Source organism: Chiroxiphia lanceolata, chromosome 1, assembly GCF_009829145.1.
Source record: "Chiroxiphia lanceolata isolate bChiLan1 chromosome 1, bChiLan1.pri, whole genome shotgun sequence".
Lineage (NCBI taxonomy): Eukaryota > Metazoa > Chordata > Aves > Passeriformes > Pipridae > Chiroxiphia > Chiroxiphia lanceolata.
The window spans coordinates 151,551,659-151,574,060 of NC_045637.1; the positions used below are offsets into that span (position 1 = coordinate 151,551,659).

Here is a 22,402-nt window from a genome sequence, read left to right on the forward strand (position 1 = left end):
GTTCATTTCACAAAAGCAGCTCAGGGCTCTGGTTTCCAAGGCCAGTGGAAGTGAGTGAGTTCCCAGACCTTGCAGGGCAGCAGCTCTGCAATGCTGGGTCTGGCCAAACTTCCAGTTTAAGACAGACAGCTTGGCAAAATCTTCATGGGGCCAAGCTTGGGTGCATCATTAGCTTGTTGTTCTTATGAACCCAGTTAATAGCTGACTTTGTAGTTTCTGTCCTGCCCATAAGCTATTTTATTTAATTTGTGCTTGGAAAACAGAATGACCACAGGCCTCAAAGAACCTGTGTCCCCTTCTTGTTTGATGTCCCCCCTCAGGGTGAGGGAGGACAGGATAAGAAAGCTTGTGTGATTGTGGGTGAGTGAACATACCCTGCATACAGGTTGTGTGAGGGGGTCATTTAGAGCATTTTGGGGGGCTCCAGCAGTACTGTGAAAGGGGAAGGAGAGGCCCATCCACAGGATCACCACCAGCCTCAAAAGAAGCCAAAACAGTAGCTGGGCAGAGCAACAGCAGAGTTGGGTGGATGTGGAAAAGCTGATAAAGTTTGACAGACTGACTTGGAGCAGAGCAGCCACTGTTCCCAGAACAGAAGGACTGGCAATCTTGGATCAACCCCAGAGCTGCAGGACAGGCAGAAACAGCATGAGTTTCCCCTCCTGCTTCCCAGCTAACCTGAGTACTGGAGGTAGAGCTGGGTGTGATCCCCAAATCTGCCTCTGGTTCGTCCTGCTAAAACCCGGCTCCAACTCCCAAGTGGACAGAAAATGCAGCTAAAGCCAAGGGTGTCAGCCTCTTGCAGATGATAATATCTGCATCTCTGCTTCCTTTCCTCTTTGATCAATAAAATCAAACCAGTTTGAGAGATTCAATTAGTAGCGAATTGCCTACCCTGTGTCTTCTTGTTGGAGCAGTCCTGTGAGTGGGTGGTTGCCCCTCATGGCCGTGGGTGCTCCTTGCTGTGTGAAGCTTCTGGAGGAGGCTTCATAGAAGACTGAGTTCTCTTGGCCCTGAAGAACTGACTCTCTACAGCTACCTGAAAGGAGGTTGTAGGCAGGTGGGGTCGGTCTTTTCTCTTAGGTAACAAAGGATAGGACAAGAGGAAACAATAGGGAAAGGGGAGATTTAGGTTGGATATTACAAAAATTTCTTCACTGGAAGGGTGGTGAAGCATTGGAACAGGCTGCCCAGGGAAGTGGTGGAGTCACCAACCCTGGAAGTGTTCAGAAAACACATGGCTTGGTGTTGAATGGCAGTGCTGGGTTAATGGTTGTACTCGATGATCTCAGAGGTCTTTTCCAACCATAATGATTCTATGAATTTAATTAGTCGAGTTGATCTTCTCGCTTTGAGTTGTAATTCCTCATCAGTTTGGTCCATCTCCATGAGATGGTGACACCCATCCAGCCACTAGAGGGGGGAAAAGGTCTGTAGTGCTGCCAGGAGGAAGCACAGACATGCACCAGAAATTGTACCTTTTTCTCCGCTGGGATCTGGGACATGAGCACAAATCTTTCCTCCGTTCAGCACTAAGTGGACTTTTATCTTGCTGTTTCTACACAGAATGGTTTGAGGGTTTTTTTGAGGTGGATGATAAAGTGGTCAGGAAAGTTTAAAAAGTTCCTGTGGCACAATAGTTCTGCTGGTCTTTACGGCGGGTTCATGTTGTTTCTTTGCAACAGGGCTCAATAAAGGACCAGCTAAAAGCTTACGGTGCTCTGACCGAGAATGTCACACGGAAGTACACCAGGCAGATCCTGCAGGGAGTCTTCTACCTACACAGCAATATGATTGTCCACAGGGACATTAAAGGTGAGTGGATAATACAGAGAGGCTTCTTGCTTGCTTGGATTTGTTCAACCCAGCCTCCCCCAGCCCCAGTATTAATTCTTGTGCACAGCATAGTACTGGGATCTCACATTTAAAGTATTTTTGCCCCTGCCCTTCACTGACTTGAACCATGAAAATCTTGAACGTGCAGCTGAAGCCAAAATCTTGTGCTGTCTTCTCTTGAGAGGGATTGTTGTTAACTGCCCTTGCACATGTGAAAACCTGGTGTAACATACCCAGGAACTGAGAGGCTCTGGCATTCAGAGAGTCTGTTCTGCTCTATTCTGCTGTCTGGGGTGGGGAGGATGATCTGTTGGCTCCTATTCACTGCTCACTTTTGGGAAACGTGCTGAGTGAGGGGATGCTGGTGGGAGTCAACCCTCTTGAAGAGTAGCTGCTTTAGGAGAAAAGGATTTTACATAATGCTGAGTCCAGCCCCACCACAGCCCTTTGGGCCCCCTCATGCCTGGCTCTGTGCCCGTGCCCTTCCTGCTCTCCTCACTGTAGCCACTTCAGTTCAGGTTGTTGCTTTTATCTCTTGGGGTTTTGTCTTTGCTTTTCACCCCAGGTGCCAATATCCTGAGAGATTCTGCTGGAAATGTGAAACTTGGAGATTTTGGGGCCAGCAAACGCATCCAGACCATCTGCATGTCTGGGACTGGGATTAAATCTGTCACGGGAACACCGTACTGGATGAGCCCAGAGGTTATCAGTGGAGAGGGCTACGGAAGGAAAGCTGATGTGTGGTAAGGGATACAGTACAAACCCCACCACTGCTACTTAAATCAAGCAATCCTTTGGGGGAGTTGTAATGGGAGCAACAGGTGTAGCTAGTAGTTGGAAGCAGTGCAAAGGATGGAAATAGGATCAGCTATGTGGATATCCAGAGGGAGCATGTTGTAGCTGAAGATCCCAAAACAGGAGCAGTCAGAATCAGAGCTTGCTTTTGGAAGCTCTTGTCATGTGTGAGTATCATGTTCAGCTTAGTCCCATAACTGCTCTCAATTCTGGAAAGTAAGTTGATAACAAAGTTCACTAAAAGAGCTGTTGAGTTTTGGTGGCCCTGATTTTAGGTTTGCTAAGCCAAGCTCAGAGGCTCAGAAGATCTAAGAGGCCTTTCAAAATCTGCTCCTGGACGTTTGCATGTGGCTCAGGCACGAAGACAACAAAAACTGTTGGCTGCTTGTGAATGATTTAATTTGTGAAGGATGTCAGATGGAGCCTGAAAGAGTTGGGATAACAGTATTAATCCTCCCAATAAATGAGGAGGAAGTACTGCCTTCAGTGTGCTTTCCATTGCGTGCCCAAGCAAGTATGGTCAACAAAAACTAGTCCTTCCAAGAGAACCCTATTTGGGGGGGAAACCTAGGGAGTCCTTAGCAGGCAGCCATGTACCCTGCACCACCTGCCCTGGCCGATGGAAGGGAAATGTGGTTTAATTTTTTTAGGATCAACTATGAATGGAGGTGGCAGAGTGTCCCTGCTGAGACAAGGACTCCTCAGCATGCAGAGGGAAACCTCACAGACTCTTTGCTGCTCATCAGATGTGTTCTTTGTCAGATACACCTCAGAGATTAAGTTGGGAATGAGCAAACATGTTTCATTCTGGCTCAGCTTCCTGGGGAGCTAGTATTGCTGAAACTATGGTGTCCGAACCTGTGCCTGGGCTTCCCTTCAGGGGATGCCCTGATAAGATCTCTCACGCAGTTTTATGAAACTTAGTATCTGATGGTTAACGTAGGCAGAAAATCCACCAGTTTTAGGGCAAGGCTCCTGAGTTCACTCCTGCTGTGGGAGTGGAAATCCCAGTGCCAAGTGGACCAGGGAGCTTTGGGGGACATGTGCTCACCTCATGGGCGTTTGCTTCTCACACAGTCCATTCAGGCAGGTGATCAGACATCACCTGCAGGGCCACCACCCCCGACCCTTTCCCGCTGCCTCACCCCTGTGCTTGGCGCTGTTGCAGGAGCGTGGCCTGCACCGTGGTGGAGATGTTAACGGAGAAGCCGCCATGGGCAGAGTTCGAGGCCATGGCAGCTATTTTCAAGATCGCCACCCAGCCGACCAACCCCCAGCTCCCCGACAGCGTCTCCAGCTGCTGCCGAAACTTCCTCAAGCAGATCTTCGTGGAGGAGAAGCGGAGGCCGACGGCCGAGGACCTGCTGAGACACCCCTTCGTCAACTGCGGGCTCTGAGCCCCCGGCAGCGGGGTTGGGAAGCGCCGGCGGGACGGAGGCGGCCGCTGGACCCATGGTCAGACCCCTGCCCGGGGCTGTCCTGACAGTGGCCCCCGCAGGTCCCTTCTCGCTCGTCGTTACCTCGGCACCCGCCACGCTGTTGGATTTTCAAGCTGCGTTCGGGACTGTTGGCACCGGGAATTCGGAGCAAGGGATTTCCCGGACTGTGCGGGTGCTGGCCTGGGACCACGTAACCTCCTCGCCGCCAGCGGTACCGGGGTCGTCCCCCCTCGCCGTGTAACTGATCTCTTGGGGGAAGTGCAGCAAATGGGGTCTTGTCCCCCCAGCATGACGGCGGTGCTGGCAGCACCCTCAGGACCGGGGGAGGAATCGGATGCTCAGTGGCCATCACTGCCTTCCGCAGAGGAACAGAGACAGGGCCTTCAGCCGAGCCGGAGGAGATGATCCTCAGACCGCAGAGTCGGGGGGACCCGGGTGTCCCCGTTCCCAAGGGGACCGACCCCGCTGGAGCTCGTGGGACCAGCCGGCGGCTCCAGGGGGGCGGCGTTTCAATCTGTCCTGTGCCTTACGCGGTTACAATCAAGGAGTGATGCTCGACTCGGAGTCGGGTGTGATGATGCAGCAGCTGTGTTGACTTTGCGTTGGTGTGCGTGTTTGTGTGTGTGTGTGTGTGAGTCTGGGAAGAAAGGGGTCTTCTCGGGGTGCAGGAGGTCTCTGCTGGGTACACCCACGGACGGATGCCCGGGACCCCTGCCACGGGCTGAGGGATGTTTAAATGACAATGGTGTTTAAATGCTGTTGATGCTGGCAGGGCTCAGCATCAGCCAGATCATGTTGGGAACCATCAGGATTCAGGTGGGAGCTGAAGGGAATCTCAGCGAGGATGGCTCTGCTCAGCCACAGCTCTGCTAATCCATGCCCATGCTGCTATGCTGGGGCTGGGAGGATGCCAATGTGTTTTGGAAGTGGAACTGTAGGAAGAGCTCAGGGGGTCTTTGTAAAACCCAAGCGAGTGCCTAAAATTAGGCAGAGAGGACCAGTGCCTGTGGATCTGGGTGCCTCCTCCTCCATGCCTTGTGAGACCATCCCCAGGTACAGGGAAGGGGGGTGTCATCTCCCTGGTGGTGCCCAAGGGAGCAGCTGCAGGATCATGGAGCCTCAGACCAGGGGAGTGGATCTGTGGTGGTCGAGGGGAGCTGGAAGCAGATTTCTTCCCACAGTAGATTTGAAGTTGTAGGAGAAAATGGGCCAGTTGAAAGCAGAGCTGGGCTGTGGCCTCTGACCAGCTGGAAAACTGGTCAGAGTTTTCCAGCTGTGGCCTCTGTCCCTGCTGGAAAACCTTGGCAGGGAGCACGCAGAGAGTCCCTGGAAAGTAATTAAATAATTAATCAGATCTTGGTTGTTTTGGATAAATTAGTTACTCCATCCCACCTCCCCCTTCCCTGCGGGGTTAGCTAGTTCCACCTGGCTCAGCAAAGGGTTAAATAAGAAGGTATGGGGAGGTTCCATCCTCGGGCCAACGCCAGACACAGGTTTATTTTAACACTGGCGTTCATTGAAAATGAAAAGTGTTGCTTAGACTTAAGAGGAAAGTGAGAAATTGGTTGTTTGTGTGAATACATCCTTGAATTCTTCCGCGTGGAGGAGATCAAGGCTTTGCAGTGCTGGTGTGGCGGTGGGAGCGTTTCTGCATCCTTAGCTCTGAAAAGAGAAGCAAAATTTAAGAGGTTGCCCAAAGAAGCTGTGGGTGACCCTTCTCTGGAAACATTCAAGGCCAGTTTGGATGGGGCTTGGAGCAACCTGGTCTAGTGGAAGGTGTCCCTGCCCATGGCAGGGCACTTGGAACGAGATGACCTTTAAGATCCCTTCCAGCCCAAACCATTCGATGATTTCATGATTCTAAGGGTTATTTCAGTTTTAAAATAGTGAAACTCTGTGAGTGCTAGGACAAATTGAAAGAAATAGCTAAAATAATTCCCTATAAGTTTGCCTGAAAGCTGCAGAGGCTGGTTATTGCCCAGGCTGGGATCTGGGGAAGCTGGAGGGCAGTGATGGAGCAGCACCGGGGATTTGTGCCAGTCGACCATGGCAGTGATGGACAGCTTTCCTTGAGGGGGTAAAGTCACCCCTTGCCAAGGGGGAATGAAGGACTTTATTCTGTGAACAGGACCAAATCCATCAGTCTGATCAGTAATATGGGATGGCTGGAAACAAATACAAGGAAAAAAAAAATCAACGTTGGCTGGGAAGGGGCTTGGCAGAAGAGAGCAACAAAGTACGTGTTCACCAAAGTTTAAAAAAAAAAAAATCAAAACCATTTTTAAGCTGTTTTCTTCTCTTTCATTGAATCTCTTTGGGTTTTCTCAGTCCTTCAGTGGTGGGTGGGTGTTTTCCTTCTCTCCAAAACCTTGAGAGCAAAAGGCTCTCAAGCCCAAAACACTCCCAGGGCCCTCAAACCACCCAAACATCCCGTGGATGGATGTGGCTCGTGGGGATGTGTGTGTGTGTGTGTGTGTGTGTGTGTGTGTGTGGGTGTGTGTGAGACACACTCCTCAGGTGCCTTTGCCTCTCTGGTTTGTAAAACCCTTGCAGTGTTCTGATGTACAGAATGGAACCAGGAAAAGCGAATGGAATATCCTGCCATGTAAAGTCATTTTCTGTTGGTTTGGTTTGGTTTGGTTTTGTTTTACTTTGCCTGTAGCAGGCCCTGTGGTTTCCCCTGTAAGCTGCATCCCCAGGTATCCATGGAGAAATTAATTCCCCTTGGGAAGCAGGCTGGAGTGGGATATTGGAACAGGCTGCCCAGGAAAGTGGTGGAATCAACATTCCTGGAAGTGTTCAAAAAGTGTGTGGGTGTGACATTTGGGGACATGGTTTAGTGTTGAACATGGTTGGACTCGATGATCTTGAAGGTCTTTTCCAGCCTTAATGATTCCACAATCCTACATTTCTATTGCCTGTCCCCTGCTCACCAGTACAGCCTCTTCCCAGCAGGGCAGGGGCACAAAGGACGCCTGGTGTGACCATCCCAGGGCAGCAGCGGGGCCAGGGGGTGACAAGGAGATGATGATTCCCAGGGTTCTCTGGAACTATTGGATCTGTGCAGTTCTCTGACCCGATGGCTCTGCGTGTCCCTTTGTCCTGACATCCCACCTTGTATTCCAAACACATAGGCTTTTATAATTTTAAATTTAATATAATTCTTGTTTATTTTTATTTCAAAAATTTATTTTTTCTTTATTTCTATTCTTCATTTTCCCCTCTTCCCCCTCTTTTCTTCTTTTTTCCTTTTTCTCTTTTTTCTCTTTTCCTTTTTCTTCCTTTTTTTCCTTTTTTTTTTCCTCTCCTGCTTTTTTCTTTTTTCCTTTTCATCCTTTTGTCCTGCTTTTTCCCTATATTTTTCCACCTTTTTTCTTTTTTATCCTTTCTCCTTTTTTCCCTTTTTCATTTTTTCCTTTTTTCCTTTTTTCTTTTTTCTCCTTTTTTCTCCTTTATTTCTGCTCTTTTTTCTTTTTTTCTCCTTTTCCTCTGATGTTCCTATTTTCTTTTTTCTCCTTTTTTCTTATCTTTACTCCTTTTTTCTTTTTCCTTTTTTCTCCTTATTTTCTTTTTTCTTATCTTTACTCCTCTTTCCTTTTTTCCTTTTTTTACTCCTCTTTCCTTTATTTTTTCCCTTTCCCCCCCCCCTTTTTCCCGCCTTTTAATTTTTATCATTTTGTTTATTTTTCTTTATCAACCCGATTCCTTTACTTCAAATGTCCCTATTTACCCCAACACCTATTTAAGCCCGGCCTTGTGGGTTCGCTGGGCTCGGCTCGGACGTTCGGGGGCGGAGCGCGGGTCACCCCCGGGGGCGGGGCCATGCAAATGAGGAGGGACTTTGCCTATCACCGCCCCAATATGTAAATGAGGGGGGTGCCGGCATGCAAATGAGGAGGACGGACACAATAGAGTGGACGATATGTAAACGAGGGGGCGGTGAAATGCAAATAAGGAGGCAACAACAAATAGAGATTACTGTATGTAAATTAGGGGGCGGTGTCATGCAAATGAGGGTTGTGGCCATTCCCGGAGCCTACACGTAAATGAGGGGGCGGTGCCATGCAAATGTCCGCCGTCAGTGACAAGATGGCGGCGGCGGCGGCGCGGCGGGCGCAGCTGGTGCTGGGGCACCTCTCGGGGGCCACCCCGGGCCCCGCGGCCGCCCCGAGGGCTGTGCCCTGTGCCGGGGGACCCCCGCGGGCCGCCAGCCCCGACGACGTGGTGGTGGTGCACGGCCGCAGGACCGCCATCGGCCGCGCCAAGCGCGGCGGCTTCAAGGTACGGATGGGAGGGTCCTGCCCGCCTGCCCCTCACAGGTGCTGGGATCCCCTTCCTCCCATACCTGGGCGCTGGACGCCCAGCTGCCGCCCAGGAGCTGCTCTACGCTGAAAAAGTGTAAAAAAAGAACGTTTTGCGATGGTTTTAATGCTCGGGGTGGGTGGTCCAGGGCCGGTGGCGTCCCCCAGAAGAGCGGGGCAGTGTCCCGAGGGGTCCCCCTTGGACCAGCCCCAGTCTCCGCTGTCACCCGCCCTGGCACGCGGAGCATCCCCTTGGAAAAGCAGCGTGTCCCTCACCTCCTCGGACCTGCCACCCTTCTGGAACCCGCGGCCACAGAGCCCTCAGCGAGAACGTGGTGCCAGGATGGCCCCGAAGGATGCACGTTCCTTGTCATCCTTCAAAACGGGTCCCGTCATGCCGGCGGTGCTTCCCATCAGCTGAGGGGCTACAAAATAAATTCTTTCACGAAATAAGTCAAGGGGCTCAGTTTTCTGAATCTTGTCACATAACTCACTGTAGTTGTTTGATTTTGAAGGCCCAATACAGTGCATTCCTATAAATACGGAGGTCAGGTGAGAAAGCAGAGTGTGTGTTCAATTGCTTGAAAGACACTTGGGGTGAAGACAGAGTAACTCTGTTGCAGCAGGAAAACAACAACCAGTGTAAGCTGAGAAGAAGAGTAAAACTGCCTTAGCCCTCTGGAGTGGTCTGGGGGTGAACTGGTGGCAGGGCTGTGACTGGTGTTTGCTGGTGGCACTGATCCCTTGTGCTCTCAGGACACGACACCCGACGAGCTGCTGGCTGCCGTGATGACAGCTGTCCTCCAGGATGTCAACCTCCGTCCTGAGGCCCTGGGAGACATCTGTGTGGGTGAGTGAGAACCTCCTGGTCCGGGTGGCTCTGTGGGACACGCTGCTCCTGGTGTTCCGTGGGATACTCATGGGGTTGGGAGGGGTTAGTGTGCAGCGTTGGGTTTAGGAAGGCAGTGTTCCCATTTCACGCCTGTCCTGTCCGTGGTAGGGGGATCTGGGTGCTGGGTGGTGCTGAGCTGGGGTGATGGGAACATCCCTTTGATGCCTGCAAGGGGAATGTAACCCATTGACTGGAATTGTATCTTTGCACTCAGGGAACGTGCTGCAGCCTGGAGCTGGTGCCTTGATTGCAAGAGTTGCACAGTTTCTGAGGTAAACTCCCAACCAGGCTGAGGTTCTCCCTCTGCCCCCCGGCTTTGGCTGCAGAGCAGGGATTAGAGGTTGTGGTGGGGCTCATGCACTCCCAGGAATTACACCAGTCCACCTTTTGCCTAGAAACTAGACTTTGGTCGAGTGTTTGGAGAACACTTATGGCAAAGGGATGGGGAGGCAGAGGTGAGGCTGTTTAATCTGTTTGTGCTGCCTCTGAATGGGAGATCTTGTTTTGTGGGCTCCCAGCTGCACGTGGTGCTTCTCCAGACTGGGAGGCTGCGCTTCTCTCTGCTCTGCCTGGTCCCAAAGCCATGGAATGGGCTCAGACCTTTCTGTCATTGTCCAGTGTTGGTGGTCAATAGCTAATACTGAGCTGGATCCCAGATTCCAAATATTTCAGCTAGTGTCTGTTGCTGTTTTTTGCTTCTGTCAGTCAGTGCATTACCGCCACTTTGGACAGGTGCTGGCACAGCCCACCAATAATTCGGAATATTGCAAAACTTTTCAGGGTTTCTGGCCCAGATCAGAGCTTGGGATCTAGGCCCAGGAGAGAGTCCTGCTTAGAGAGGACCTTCTGAAGACAGACTCATGGGGAAACAGCACTCAGAGCCACTTGCAAATCAAGTGTGGAAGTTATCTTTGAACTTTGCTTTCCCTTGGTGTAGGACCAAATAGGTCAACAAATGTATAAAGGGGTCAGTTTGGAAACTTGAGGGTTGAAGTTTAATCAGGTGGTTTAATGCTCCCTTTAGAGCTTTGGGTTGTTGGGGGTTTTCATCACTGAGTCTTTGCCAATGCTGTCTTGTTTTCCAGTGGTATTCCAGAGACAGTTCCGTGCTCCAGTGTGAACCGGCAGTGCTCCTCAGGTCTACAGGCCATTATCAATATAGCTGGTAGGTGTTGTAGGCACTGGGATCAGAGTCCATGCCTGCCCCGCCCCAAGTGCTCATTCCTCCTGTCCTCCAGTCTCTCTGAGCAGTGAGAACAGTGACAATGTCTTGTGCAGCTGGGAATTTTCAGTGTGGTGTTAGTTGAATACTTTTATAACCTTGACTGGCTGAGTTTATCCTTAGAGAAGTAACTTGGTTTTCTGGGTATAAGTTCTACCATCACCTCCATATCAGGCAGCTTCCAGAAGGGTCCCTCCAGTCCTCTCTGGCCTCATGTCAGGTCATGGTCAGTCCTCAGCCCCATCAGCTCCTTGGCCTGGCTCTTGCTCTGGCAGGCAGGAGGATGAGGGAATGCCCATTTGGCTGTGCCAGATGCCTCAGGGGTTTGGAAACCAGAGCTGGGATGGAAATGCTTTTGCTCCTGATGACAGTAAGAATGTTTGTGCACTGCTGTTACAGGTGGCATCCGAAATGGATCGTATGACATTGGCTTGGCCTGTGGGTAAGGAAGTCTTTTTGTGGTACTTGCTTAGGCTTCCTGAAGGTAACACTGTCCCTCTGCAATAGTCTGCCCAAAATTAGCTTTTTAACTAATCTCCAACTAACTATCATCTTGGAAGACCAGCAGCTGTCTTGGAAAAGAAATTAATGTCCTACCCGTGCTCTGCAGATTTACAGGAGCTGTTCTGTGGTGGATGAAAAGGCTGTTCTCTGCTTCAGTCCTAAAATCATAAGAAGTGTTTATTTTTTAGAGGATTATGTAAATGTTAGGTTAGTTTTGGAGAAATACTAGTGACCACATACACATTCACTTTAGAAGAACAAGTGAAAAAGTGTTCAGTAATCCTGAGGTTAAAATACTGGGTTTCTCTTTTTCTTTACCTTGGTGATTTTAAGTCTTTTTTGAATTATTACTGCACACAGTTATCCATCAGTCCTTAGGAAAAGGTTTATATTTACAACTTCTCAGCACCTGCACATACACATTGAGCAAGATCACAGGTTGAGAACACTCTTCCCTTCTTAGGCTGCTGCAAAATAAAGAGCTCAGCAGGACACGTGTGCTCCTCTGCTGTGGGCAGAGTACCCGGTGTTCATGGGCAGTGCCTGTGCTTGAACACATGATGCTTTTCAGAGCTTCACTTTGAAACAATTGTTTCAAGAAATTGCAGCTGAAGTCAAGTAATGCAGTGTCCTTAGAGCTGGTTTAAATTGCTCATAGCACTTACTGTAAGCTGCTTGGGGGGAAGACCTTATCTTCTGCTTGGTTTTCATTTTCCCAGAAGACTGTATGTGTTATTTATTCTTGATGAGTGTATTTGTGTGGTGCAGAGTATAATTCAAACCCTTTTCCCATCGTAGGCTTCATAATCTGGACTGACTTTGCAAAAGCTCACCAGTCTTAAATGATGGCAGTGTATTTCTGCAGCAAATTTGAGTACTTCAGTGTGTTAATTCATTTGTAGGTCAAAGATTGCAGCCTCTGGGATCCGTGTCTTAAATTCTTCATATTGCAAAATATAAATGATGCAACTCACTGAAAGCTCTTTGTCATGGTTTGCTTAATACTTCTCTTATTCTACTGCCAACCTGTTCTTAAGCTCTTAAGTGGCATGTTTATGGCTGTTGACAATCTCACTGGAAAATCCAGCCCTTGAACCTTGGGTTTCTCATTATGTTTGAGGATAAAAGTGCCAGAATCATTAGCAATTCCTTCCTAGCTGTGGAAACACGAGAAATTAACTGCTGACATTGGTATCCTGTTCTAGTGAAACAAGGACCAATTGAACCTTGCAATCTGTTTTCATTTCATGATAATTCGTATATTGATGATTAAAGAGCTTCTGCCTCAGCCAGTTCTTAATTAGCAGTCTGTGTTTCTGTGGGATAATAGGAAAGCCTGTTGTCAGGATACTGAGTTTTGATCAGTCTTAATGAAGCAATTCAAATTTTTCCTGTGTTTAGTGTGGAAACAATGTCCCTCAGAAGTGCAAATAATCCTGGTGATATCAGTTCCAGCATGATGGACAACAGCAAAGCTCGAGACTGCCTTATTCCTATGGGGTAAGTGTTTCCCTTTCCCACAGTTTAAGGGTTTCCTAGATGCTCTGTCTCCTCAGTGGCTGTAGTTTCAAATCCATCTGAATTCAGTGAGCTTGGAGCTGTGTGTATCAGCATCCTCCTTGGCAGTGGTGAAAGATTAATGATGTGAAATGGGGGAAGAAAGGCTGAGAGAATTGGGATTTGTTCAGCTTGAGGAAGAGAAGGCCTCAGGGTGACGCAATTGTGGCCTTCCAGTGCCTGAAGGGAGCGTCCAAGGAAGATGGAGAGGGACTGTTTACAGGAGAATAGAGTGATAGGATAAGGGGTAATAGCTTTTACCTGAAAAGGGAGCAAGGTTAGATTACATACTAGGAAAAAATTTTTTATTCTGAGGCACTGGAACGGGCTGCCCAGAGAAGCTGTGGCTGCCCCATCCCTGGAAGTGTTCAAGGCCAGGTTGGATGGGGCTCTGAGCAACCTGGTCTCGTGGAATGTGTCCCTGCCCATGGCAAGGGGGTTGGAACTAAATGATCTTTAAGGTCCCTTCCAACCCAGGCCATTCTATGAAGATCTGCAGCTCTGAGGAAAGATTTCCTTGTCTTAAGCTCAATGGCTTGATGAGCAAGAAGAATGGATTTGAACCTTGTTTTGGTCCTAGATTTGATTCAGGATTTGGTTCTGCCAGGAGTTCTTGGTTGAGAAGGCAGCAGTTGGCTTTGACACTAAAGCCAGTCCTTGTACCTTGTGTTCTTCTCAGTAGAAGCCAACTGCACCTCCATTAGATGTGTCCTTAAATTAACTCTGTGATGTTGTTTTCCCCAGAATAACCTCAGAAAATGTGGCGGAGAAGTTCGGGGTTTCCCGGAAGAAGCAAGATGCCTTTGCCTTGGCTTCCCAGCAGAAGTAAATGCCGTTTTTGTTGGATTTTTTTAACCTTTTAGTTAAGGGATAAATACAGCTAGAAAACACACTGCTATTTTCCAAGAGAGGTCAAGTGCAGCCTTCTTGTTGCCTTCCAGTCCTTAACAGTGAGTAAGGAAGCTTGAGATGGTCTGACCCAAGATCAGTGCGTGTCCAGGGTTGTGTGTGATGAGGAAAACTGAACCCAGAGCTGTCCTGGGGATGGTGTGACTGACCCTGCACAAGTATCACCAGGCACATGAACCCTGGGCAGTGAGTGCCCCTGTGTTTTTCAGCATTTGCTATGGCTGAGGGGTTGGAACTGGATGATTTCTAAGGTTCCTTCCGATCCAAACCATTCCATGTTTCTATGATACAACCTCAGTGAGGTTTCTGGAACGAGTCAGTGATGCAGTATTTTCACTGTGGCTTTGGCTCAGGATCACTGGAACCTGAATGTGGGAGCAGCAGCAAAAGGAACCTTTCCCAAAAGGGAATAGTTGAGTGCAGCTGTTTGTAGGGAACTGCTGAGCTTGTGAGAAGAGTGGCTTGTCCTTGCTGCAGGTGTTTGGCTCTGAGTGAGTCCAATTCTACCTCTGATAACCTTCCTCTTGGATTAAATCACTGCCAAAGTCAACTGACCCTGGGATCTGTGGGGCTGTACTGGCAGAGCAGTGGCAGGTGATGTGGTAAAGCTGCTGCCATCAAAGAGTTAAACTCACTCCCAGAGCTCTGTTTAAGCATTGCCCCGGTCCAATTATTTATCTAACACAGGAAGCCACTGCACAGGGCAGTTAACCTTTAAATTCTGGCCCTGCTGCTCAGGGAACTTGGCATGCCAGCCTTTCTCACTGACGTGGGACTGATAACCAAAAGGGTATGTGAATGTGATCCTCGCGCTCACGTGAGGCAGGGGGTGACTTTCTGGCCTTGGTCTCAGGATGTCTGTGGAGTTACTGAACTGTCCTTCAGCACTTTGCTCTAACTCACTTACCTGGGAGCACTGAATACTTTATTAGTAAAAGTGTAAAGTGATGAGGGGGTAAAACAAGCTTTTGGTCTCCAATTTGTATTCCCTTTAAAGGATTTACCTCTGGAAGGTAAATCCTGTAAATCAGCTCCATTTTGGAGGCTTTTAAAATACCTTGTTGATAGGAAAGATAAAATCTGTGTGGCCTGAGCTAATTCTAGTTTAGTTAATTGTATTCTGCCTACTTATATCCATCTGGTCATGGCAGCTGTTCCCTACTGCTGATTCTGATGTCTCAGGGACCAGGTTCTGTCCTCAATGCACCTTTACTGCTAAAGGTCTTGCCCAGAGAAGCTGTGGATGCCCCATCCCTGGAAGCGTTCAAGGCCAGGGTGGATGGGGCTTGGAGCAACCTGGGATAGTGGAAGGTGTCTCTGCCTGTGGGCTGGAGTAAGTGATTCCATGCTACAAAGTCATGCTGAACTATGCAATGTGCATTGCCTTGTTTTGGGTTAAAAGGCTACAGTTAAATGATAGAAAATTAAAGTCTGTCGTCTAAAGCTTAACTTGTCTTTAGTAGGACAAAACCAGGAACAAGTGTAACTTCAGCCATTCCTTAACTTGTCAGAAGTCATTGGCATTATGTGGAGGCTTAGCCCACGTGCTCTGTTTAAACTCTCAAAAGTAAGAATTGATGTTTGAACATCAGGATTAATTTCTTTTCATACACTTGTGATGTGACTGTACCTCTGGACAAGTATAGCTTCATGTTGGGAGCTGGTGGTGGTCAGTCAGTCACAGAGGTGTTGATGGGAACAGAACAGGGATCTTGCTCAGAAATCTGTGATCCTGTGACCCAGGTCTTGGGACAGTGCCCATAATGTTGATGTATAGGTGAAGAGTTTGTCTTCCCATGAATGGAAAGAAGAATTTGCCTGTTGTTTTGACCACCACTCAGCAAGGATGTATCAAGTCTCACCTCAGTTCACTCTCTGTCTGTTTTCCTTCATTTCAGTTCTCCTGCAGTTCTCCTCCAAAATATTTTAACATTTCACACTCTTCTTTACCAGAGCAGCAAAAGCTCAGCAGATGGGACTGTTTAAAACTGAGATTGTTCCAGTGAAGACCACTGTTACAGATAATCAGGGCAACCAAAAAACAATCACAGTGAACCAAGATGAAGGGATTAGGCCTTCCACGACCCTGGAAGGCTTGGCCAAGCTGAGACCTGCCTTCAAAGAGGACGGAAGCACTACAGCAGGTCAGCTCAGCTGTTAAATCTGTGGTGTTTCTGTGGTTTACCTGCCTTGTTCTAGAACATGCTTAGGCAAAAAAGGTGTTAACAGGTCTTTTCCAACAGGTAATGCCAGCCAGGTCAGCGATGGAGCAGCTGCTGTTCTCCTGGCAAAACGCTCGAAGGCAGCTCAGCTGGGACTCCCAGTCCTGGGGGTGCTCCGGTCCTTCGCTGTGGTGGGAGTCCCACCTGATGTGATGGGCATTGGACCAGCTTATGCCATCCCTGTTGCTGTGGAAAAGGCAGGTAAGAACCCCCTGTCATTCACACAGTGTTTGGCAAAAGGGAAATCAGACTCCCTGGGCGGAGATTTAAGATTACATTATTCAAGCATGAGCAGCTGTTGGCCACAGGAGCAGTGAAATTAAATTCCACACCTTAAAAGATGTCCTGCCTCTGACTGTTGCAACACTTTTCAGTTTCCACAACAGTTAACACTAAATCACTCGCCATGTGTTCACTTCTTAACATGACCAGCATTGGGGGGTGTGGGGTTTGTGTTTGTTTTTTGAGGGTTTGTTACTTTATGGCTTTGGCATCATTCCAGTGGTCCTTAGGAAACTCATTAGGTTAATCAGCTTCTATAGCTGATGATTATTGTTGGGCCTGCCTGCCTTGGCTATGGTCACATGCCCACCTGTAGCTTTATCTTTCACTTTCAAAACACCCTTCAATCCTTAATCCCCCTGCAGAGAAATCACACTTAATCTAAGGAAACTTGGCAGACTCGTTGGCACAATGCTATGAACTGTGATGTTTTGCAGTCTTTAGACACTGCTACATGTAAACACATGTACAAGTGTAGATACCCCATATGGAGCCAAGGTCCTTCTTTTGTCATTAGAGGATAAGAACTGGAATTCATGAACAGGTGCTGTGAGTGAATTATTCTCTTTGATATGAGGCAAAAGCATCTCTTTTTAACTCCTTACTTTTCTGGCCCGTAGGTCTGACTCTGAATGACATTGATATATATGAAATTAATGAAGCCTTTGCAAGCCAGGTGAGTGATCATCCTTTTTGAGTTGCTGCATTGCTTGGCAACTGAGTGTATTTTCAGGTTAAGATTTGAACTTGTTCCATGTATTACATCTTTAGCTGAATGTTAACATGTGCAAACTATTTTACTTTTCCTTCAGATAAAAATAAACTTAAGCAGCTTAATATTAGGAAAAAAAATCCTCTGAATAAGAATGGGATCTTTGCTATTGCACCTTTGCAAAATCTGTTTCACCAGGGCTGTAATTTGTTGTCAGGTGGTGTTTGGAGGCAGGAAACTTCACTACTGTGTCTATCAGGAACAGTGTGGCAGCAGGACCAGGGAAGTGATTCTTCCCCTGTACTCAGTGCTGGTGAGGGCACACCTCGAGTGCTGTGTCCAATTCTGGCCCCCTCAGTTCAGGAAGGACATTGAGGGGCTGGAGCAGGTCCAGGGAAGAGCAACGAGGGTGGGGAAGGGACTGGAGCACAAGTGCTGTGAGGAGAGACTGAGGGAGCTGGGGCTGTTCAGCCTGGAGAAGAGGAGGCTCAGGGGAGACCTCCTCACGCTCTACAACCACCTGACAGGAGGGGGGAGCCAGGTGGGGGTTGGTCTCTTCTCCCAGGAACCAGCAGTAGGACAAGAGGGCACGATCATAAACTCTGCCAGGGGAGGTTTAGGTTGGATATTAGGAAGAAATTTTTTACAGAGAGAGTGATCAGACATTGTAATGGGCTGCCCAGGAGGGTGGATTCACTGTCCCTGGAAGTTTTTAAGATGAGACTGGATGTGGCATCAGTGCCATGGTCTGGTAACCATGGCAGTGTTGGATCAAGGGTTGGACTTGATCTCAGAGGTCTTTTCCAACCCGTCTGATTCTATGATTCTCTACAAATCTGTGACATGTCTGTCAGCTCAGTTTGAGATGAAGTGGATAGTTGTAGCTCACTTCTCTTGTAACCAGTTCCACTCCTTTCCCCTGGGAAAGGTGGTCTAGCTGGAGTCGGGCCTCCGAGTTGGAGGAGAAGAGCTGAGAACTAACAGAGATGAGAGCATCAGCATGAAACCATTCCCTGTGTCTTTCCAGGCTGTGTACTGTGTTGAAAAGCTGGGCATTCCCATGGAGAAGGTGAACCCCCTGGGAGGAGCAATAGCACTGGGGCACCCCCTGGGCTGTACTGGTGCTCGCCAAGTCGTCACTTTGCTCAACGAGCTGAAGCGCAGAGGGAAGAGGTGAGTGCTGAGGATCAGTGCTGGCCTGAACACCTACGTGTGTGTAACTAACACAGGCTCAGGAGTCACCACAGTTTTGGGGTCACCTTTCTCCATCCCTTAGATGGCTTAGAATATGAATTCCCCATGTTTCTCTTGTTGGTAAAGGAGAGCAGTGAGCAGCTCATATTTATTGTATTTTTTTATTTGTATTTTTCTCCCAGATGATGTAAACCTGAGCTGTCTTTTTCCTAATTCCATCTGTTGTTTCAGAGCCTATGGAGTTGTGTCCATGTGCATTGGAACTGGCATGGGTGCTGCAGCCGTGTTCGAGTACCCGGGGAAGTAACTCCGGTACTGACAGAACAACACAACAGCTCATTCTCTGCCTTCCCTAGTGATAGCAAATGATTTGCACTGTGAAATCAAGTGAGATTCTTTACTAGATCTACAAATTCTAGGCAGAAATTTTGAAGTAGAATTAATGGAACAGCTCTGCTGAGGAGGTGGGGACATGCAAAACTAGCCCGTGGCTTCCAGACGTGAGAAATTAGCTCAGCTTAAGTTCAACTACAGGCCTTGGTGTCTGCTGATTATGAATTAATATTTTTAAATTAATCGATCTCTTTATTCTGTGAATATTATCAAAGAGAAGTAGTTCACAGGACAGTATTTTTGTATGGCAAATTGTCTAAAAGAGTCACTCAAAATGAAAACATCAGTGCACCTGAAAAGCCTTTTCCAGGTGCGGGGTTTTTTTTTTTTCTTTTAAGATTTAACCATTTTTTCAAGAAGTTTAAAACAGCTTGTTTTGAAGCAAAGACTTCAGATTTCCTTTACAACTGTGTCTGTCGTATCCAAGTCATAAGTTATGTGTGTGTGACGTTGTCCCTACACTGGAGGATGTGCTGTAGGTTGCTGCTGTTGGAGTTGCTCTGAATCCTCCAGTGGGGGAAAGTGAAAGGACTGGAATGTAACCTCCAAGGAAGTGCCTGAATAGAAAGGTTCTGTTGGATTGCTAGAAGCCAGGAATTTGGAAGTGGCCATTCCATCTTTTACAACACGTCTAATTATGTGTTTGTGTGACTATGGATAAGCTTGTGCTTAATCTTATTTACTTAAGTAACATAAAGCAAATTTCAGCATTACACTTACTGAAAGCACTACATGAACATCAGTGACAGCTCAGTCCTTCAGCACTAACACAAATGTATGTTAGATCTTGTGTCTTCTATCATCCCTTATCTGTTCTCTCTGACCTGAACAGGACTATCACTGAAGCTCAGAGTTAATGGCTTGAAAAAGAAATGTACTCATTGACTTTGATGTGTTAGAAATGTTTAAGTTTGTAACAAACAGAAGTTCTTTGTTTTTGCACTTAATAATACAGTTGGGTTCTTGCAATACATTTGTTTCCTTTTTATGATGGTTGTTAGTTGAAGGTCATGATGAGTTAGAGCTGTTTGATATCTCACATTCCCATGCTGTAGCCTCTCTCCCTCAGCAATCAGGCTGTATTTTAGAGCCAAAAGATGGAATTAGTTAGAGGGGTTAAAGAGGCATTAGCATCCTCAAGAGTCTTTTCACACTGAGGTTCCTGTGTATAACCTGAGTTGCTCTGTTTGAGCTGTCATGCATTTTCTGTTCTTCTCCTGTGTGGATCCCAGTCCCTTCCCACACACACTGCCTTTAACAAAAACCTTTTATGTGAGGAGAGTGGAAAACTTTAACAGGCTCAGAAGTGGGAATTTCAGTGACCTTTAGCTAAAATAATACTAAAAACATTTAAAAAGAACTGAGTAAATGGGAACCATGTGGAGGGAAAGAATGAAGAGGAATAAGGGTTCCTCCCTCTGTTGCTGTAGGGGATGTTCTCAAGACCCAAGCATGATGAAACAGGCAGGTTGGTAATTTTCCAAGGAGTCCAGGAAAAGCTGGCTCTTCTCCTTTCATGTAAGGCATCGAGAAAAGAACCTGGGGAATGCTGGCCTATTCACCAATTCTTGCTTTTATTATGTGTCAATGTCCATTTTAATGTCAAACAAATAAGCGAGGCAAAGCAAAAGCTACTTTAAGGTAGGAACAATCTTTAGCTGTAATTTGAGGTGTGCTGGGCCATGCAAAGGGCTTTGACTGGACTTACACAGCTGCTTTGCAACTTAAAACCTTGTTCTGTGCCTAATGCTAAGCTTATCACAGCAATAAAAGCAACAGCACAGGATGAATTTATGACTGGTTAAGCTACCATGAGAATTTTTTTCTTTCTAACTTAAATTTTCATTCTGCTAAAATTCCCATCCCTATTAAAAGAACAAAAGTAGATGAAAATACAGGCTCAGCTGCATTCAGCCTGTTACCTTGACACTTGTTCCACACTGTCTTGTTTAAATTAAAGGTCGTCATCATTCCTCTTATGCATTCCTCGTCCTCTGAGGTGCAGCTTGCAAGGCTTCTCTCCCAGCACTCCAGCAATGGTCATGAGAGCTCCATAGTCAATGTTGCTCCTAAAGCACACAGCAAAAAGACAGTTCAGCTACAGCACTGTGCAGTTCTGTGTGGAGGAAAAAGGGGAGAATGGTGTCCTAAGAGTGCTCCAAGTCACAGTCACAGGTCCTTAACATTAGTGTCAAGTCCAGGTGACAGTCTTACTTCCCAGGGCTGTGCCCCACAGCTACATACAGAGTGTTTGAAAAGAATGGTTGAGTCTGTGCCTGAAGACATTCGATTATTAACCTCATGTTTGTAAGAAGAGTATCTTCCTACTTGTAAAATTGTATTTAAATAAATGAAACAAAGCTCTGCTGAGAGCAAACACCTGCACTGCCTTGGTGTGAAAACTCCTCCCTGTGACAGGCAAAGTTTGAAGCAGAAAAGTTTCTGTCACTCCCCTAAGACACGGGGCAATCAGTAGAGTCTAGATTGTAAATGAACATCAAAAAGGTTACAGCAAGTGTAGTTTTGTGCTAAGTCTCACAGCATAATTTGCCAAAGGCTAATGCCACTCAACATTCCTGACACTGTTCCTCCAAAGGACTTCTCTGCGTCCAAGTGATGGTTCTGTAAAGGCCTGAGGCAAACGCCTGTTCTGCCAGACAGCTGTTGTTTCTTCTCATAAAACAATTCCCCTGCAGGAAAACCACTGATTTGGGGAGGTGAATTATTGAAATCACCTCACACCTTGCATATAATTATTTCCTAATGCCATGTTGGTCCTGTGCTCTGCTGTGTTGGGAATTCTTCATCTGGAGCTGCACAGGTGAGCTGGCTGCTACACAGTGACAGCTTTGCTTTCTGGTACTTCCAGGCATTTCCAGGCATGCTGATTAGTGTATTTGTCAGACAAAATGAAGTGCTTCAGGCATATTCAGAAGCATTCCAGAAAAATCTAGGCAGTCAGGAGCCTGGGGAGGCCTCTGGTCCACCATGCTGCTCTGAGCAGGGACAGCTTAGAGCAGCTGCTCAAGGCTTCATCCCATTGACACAGCAGTAGCTCCAGTGATGGAAATCACTGGATCATGTTCCAGGGAGATGGAAGTTATGACAATAACTCAAGTCACCTACAGTTTGCTTCCTGAAACTTCTCTGTCAGCAGTTTTCAGACCTCATTGAAATCACTAGGATAGACTTATCTTAAACTTCCTGCCACCATGTGATAACTTCCAAGAAGATAATTTGTAATGGAAGCTGAATTTTCTTACAGGACTTAAATCTCCCTCATTAGAGCAAAGAAATTAAAGTCAGCCAAGATTTATAGAATGGTTTGGTTTGGGAGGGACCTCAAAGTTCATCTTGGTCCAACCCTGCTGCCATGGGCAGGGACACCTTCCACTAGATCAGGTTGCACCAATCCCCATCCAACCCGGCCTTGAACACTTCCAGAAGTGGGGCATCTACAACTTCTCTGGCAACCTGTGCCAGGGCCTCACCCCCCTCACAGTGAAGAATTTCTTCCTAATACCTAATCTAAACCTGCCCTCTGTCAGTTTGAATCCATTCCCCCTTGTCCCATCACTCCATGCCTTTGTCCAAAGTACCTTTCCAGCTCTCATGTAGCCCCTCCAGTCTGAACAACACCAACTCTCTGTCAACAGCAAGGCTTCAGTTCTGTTAACTGTACCTTGCAGTAAAGCTGATCTGCAAGATCTCTCTGGTAGGTGCATCCCCTTCACGTGCCTCCAAAATGCCATTAGTTGGGAAGACTGAAAATACTTCCAGGGTGTTGGGCCTTTCCTGTTCTTCTGCAGTGAAAGGGCCAAATATCAAACAAAGCCATACAAGACCCTTTATGTAAGTATATACAGCATGTAACACTCATAGCAATGCACCTCTTTGCTGGGCAACTAATAAATCACGTCTCACATTGTCAGGGGGTTTCTGTGCATGTGCTCAGCCTCTGTTTTCATCCTCTAATCCAGGGCTGTGATCAGTGGCCTCCATGTTAAAATAATAAAGCCTTGATGTTCTTTCCTCTGGAGCCCATCTGTTGTTAACAGCACCAGACACATGCTCAAACTGAGCTCATGAGGAGCTGCTGCTCCTTGTTGCCCCTCAGGATTGATTTATAAATGAGCAGAGTATA

The 22,402-nt window shown here is 47.4% G+C and overlaps 3 protein-coding genes across 6 annotated transcripts in view; 2 read left to right on the forward strand and 1 right to left on the reverse strand.

The window, feature by feature from the left end:
- LOC116796792 (mitogen-activated protein kinase kinase kinase 3-like) overlaps positions 1-4,652 on the forward strand; it is a 77,887-nt gene extending 73,235 nt beyond the window's left edge. For both annotated transcript variants that reach the window (XM_032707701.1, XM_032707709.1), the window contains exons 15-17: positions 1,686-1,815; positions 2,402-2,579; positions 3,800-4,652. In XM_032707701.1, coding sequence (XP_032563592.1) covers positions 1,686-1,815; positions 2,402-2,579; positions 3,800-4,028 — 537 coding nt within the window. In that variant the 3' untranslated portion in view covers positions 4,029-4,652. The remainder of the gene's footprint in view (positions 1-1,685; positions 1,816-2,401; positions 2,580-3,799) is intronic.
- A 3,486-nt stretch (positions 4,653-8,138) lies between these two features.
- Positions 8,139-19,229, forward strand: ACAA1 (acetyl-CoA acyltransferase 1). Its single transcript, XM_032691001.1, has 12 exons — positions 8,139-8,351; positions 9,128-9,221; positions 9,478-9,535; positions 10,349-10,428; positions 10,885-10,927; positions 12,391-12,489; positions 13,291-13,371; positions 15,409-15,599; positions 15,699-15,878; positions 16,580-16,635; positions 17,699-17,844; positions 18,097-19,229. The coding sequence occupies exons 1-12, from the start codon at positions 8,139-8,141 to the stop codon at positions 18,170-18,172; spliced, it is 1,317 nt and encodes a 438-aa protein (XP_032546892.1). The 3' UTR covers positions 18,173-19,229.
- DLEC1 (DLEC1 cilia and flagella associated protein) overlaps positions 8,381-22,402 on the reverse strand; it is a 46,119-nt gene continuing 32,097 nt past the window's right edge. The window contains exons 37-40 of one of the 3 annotated variants that reach the window (XR_004357584.1): positions 21,941-22,061; positions 20,181-20,327; positions 10,649-11,147; positions 8,381-10,541 (exon numbers count right to left, since the gene is read on the reverse strand). Coding sequence is in view for 2 of the 3 variants with exons in the window: in XM_032690983.1 (XP_032546874.1) it covers positions 20,213-20,327; positions 21,941-22,061 (236 nt within the window). In the remaining variant the exon portion in view is untranslated. Of the gene's footprint in view, positions 11,148-19,811; positions 20,328-21,940; positions 22,062-22,402 lie in introns of those variants that run through there. The other 2 variants (XM_032690983.1, XM_032690973.1) reach the window with 2 other exon arrangements.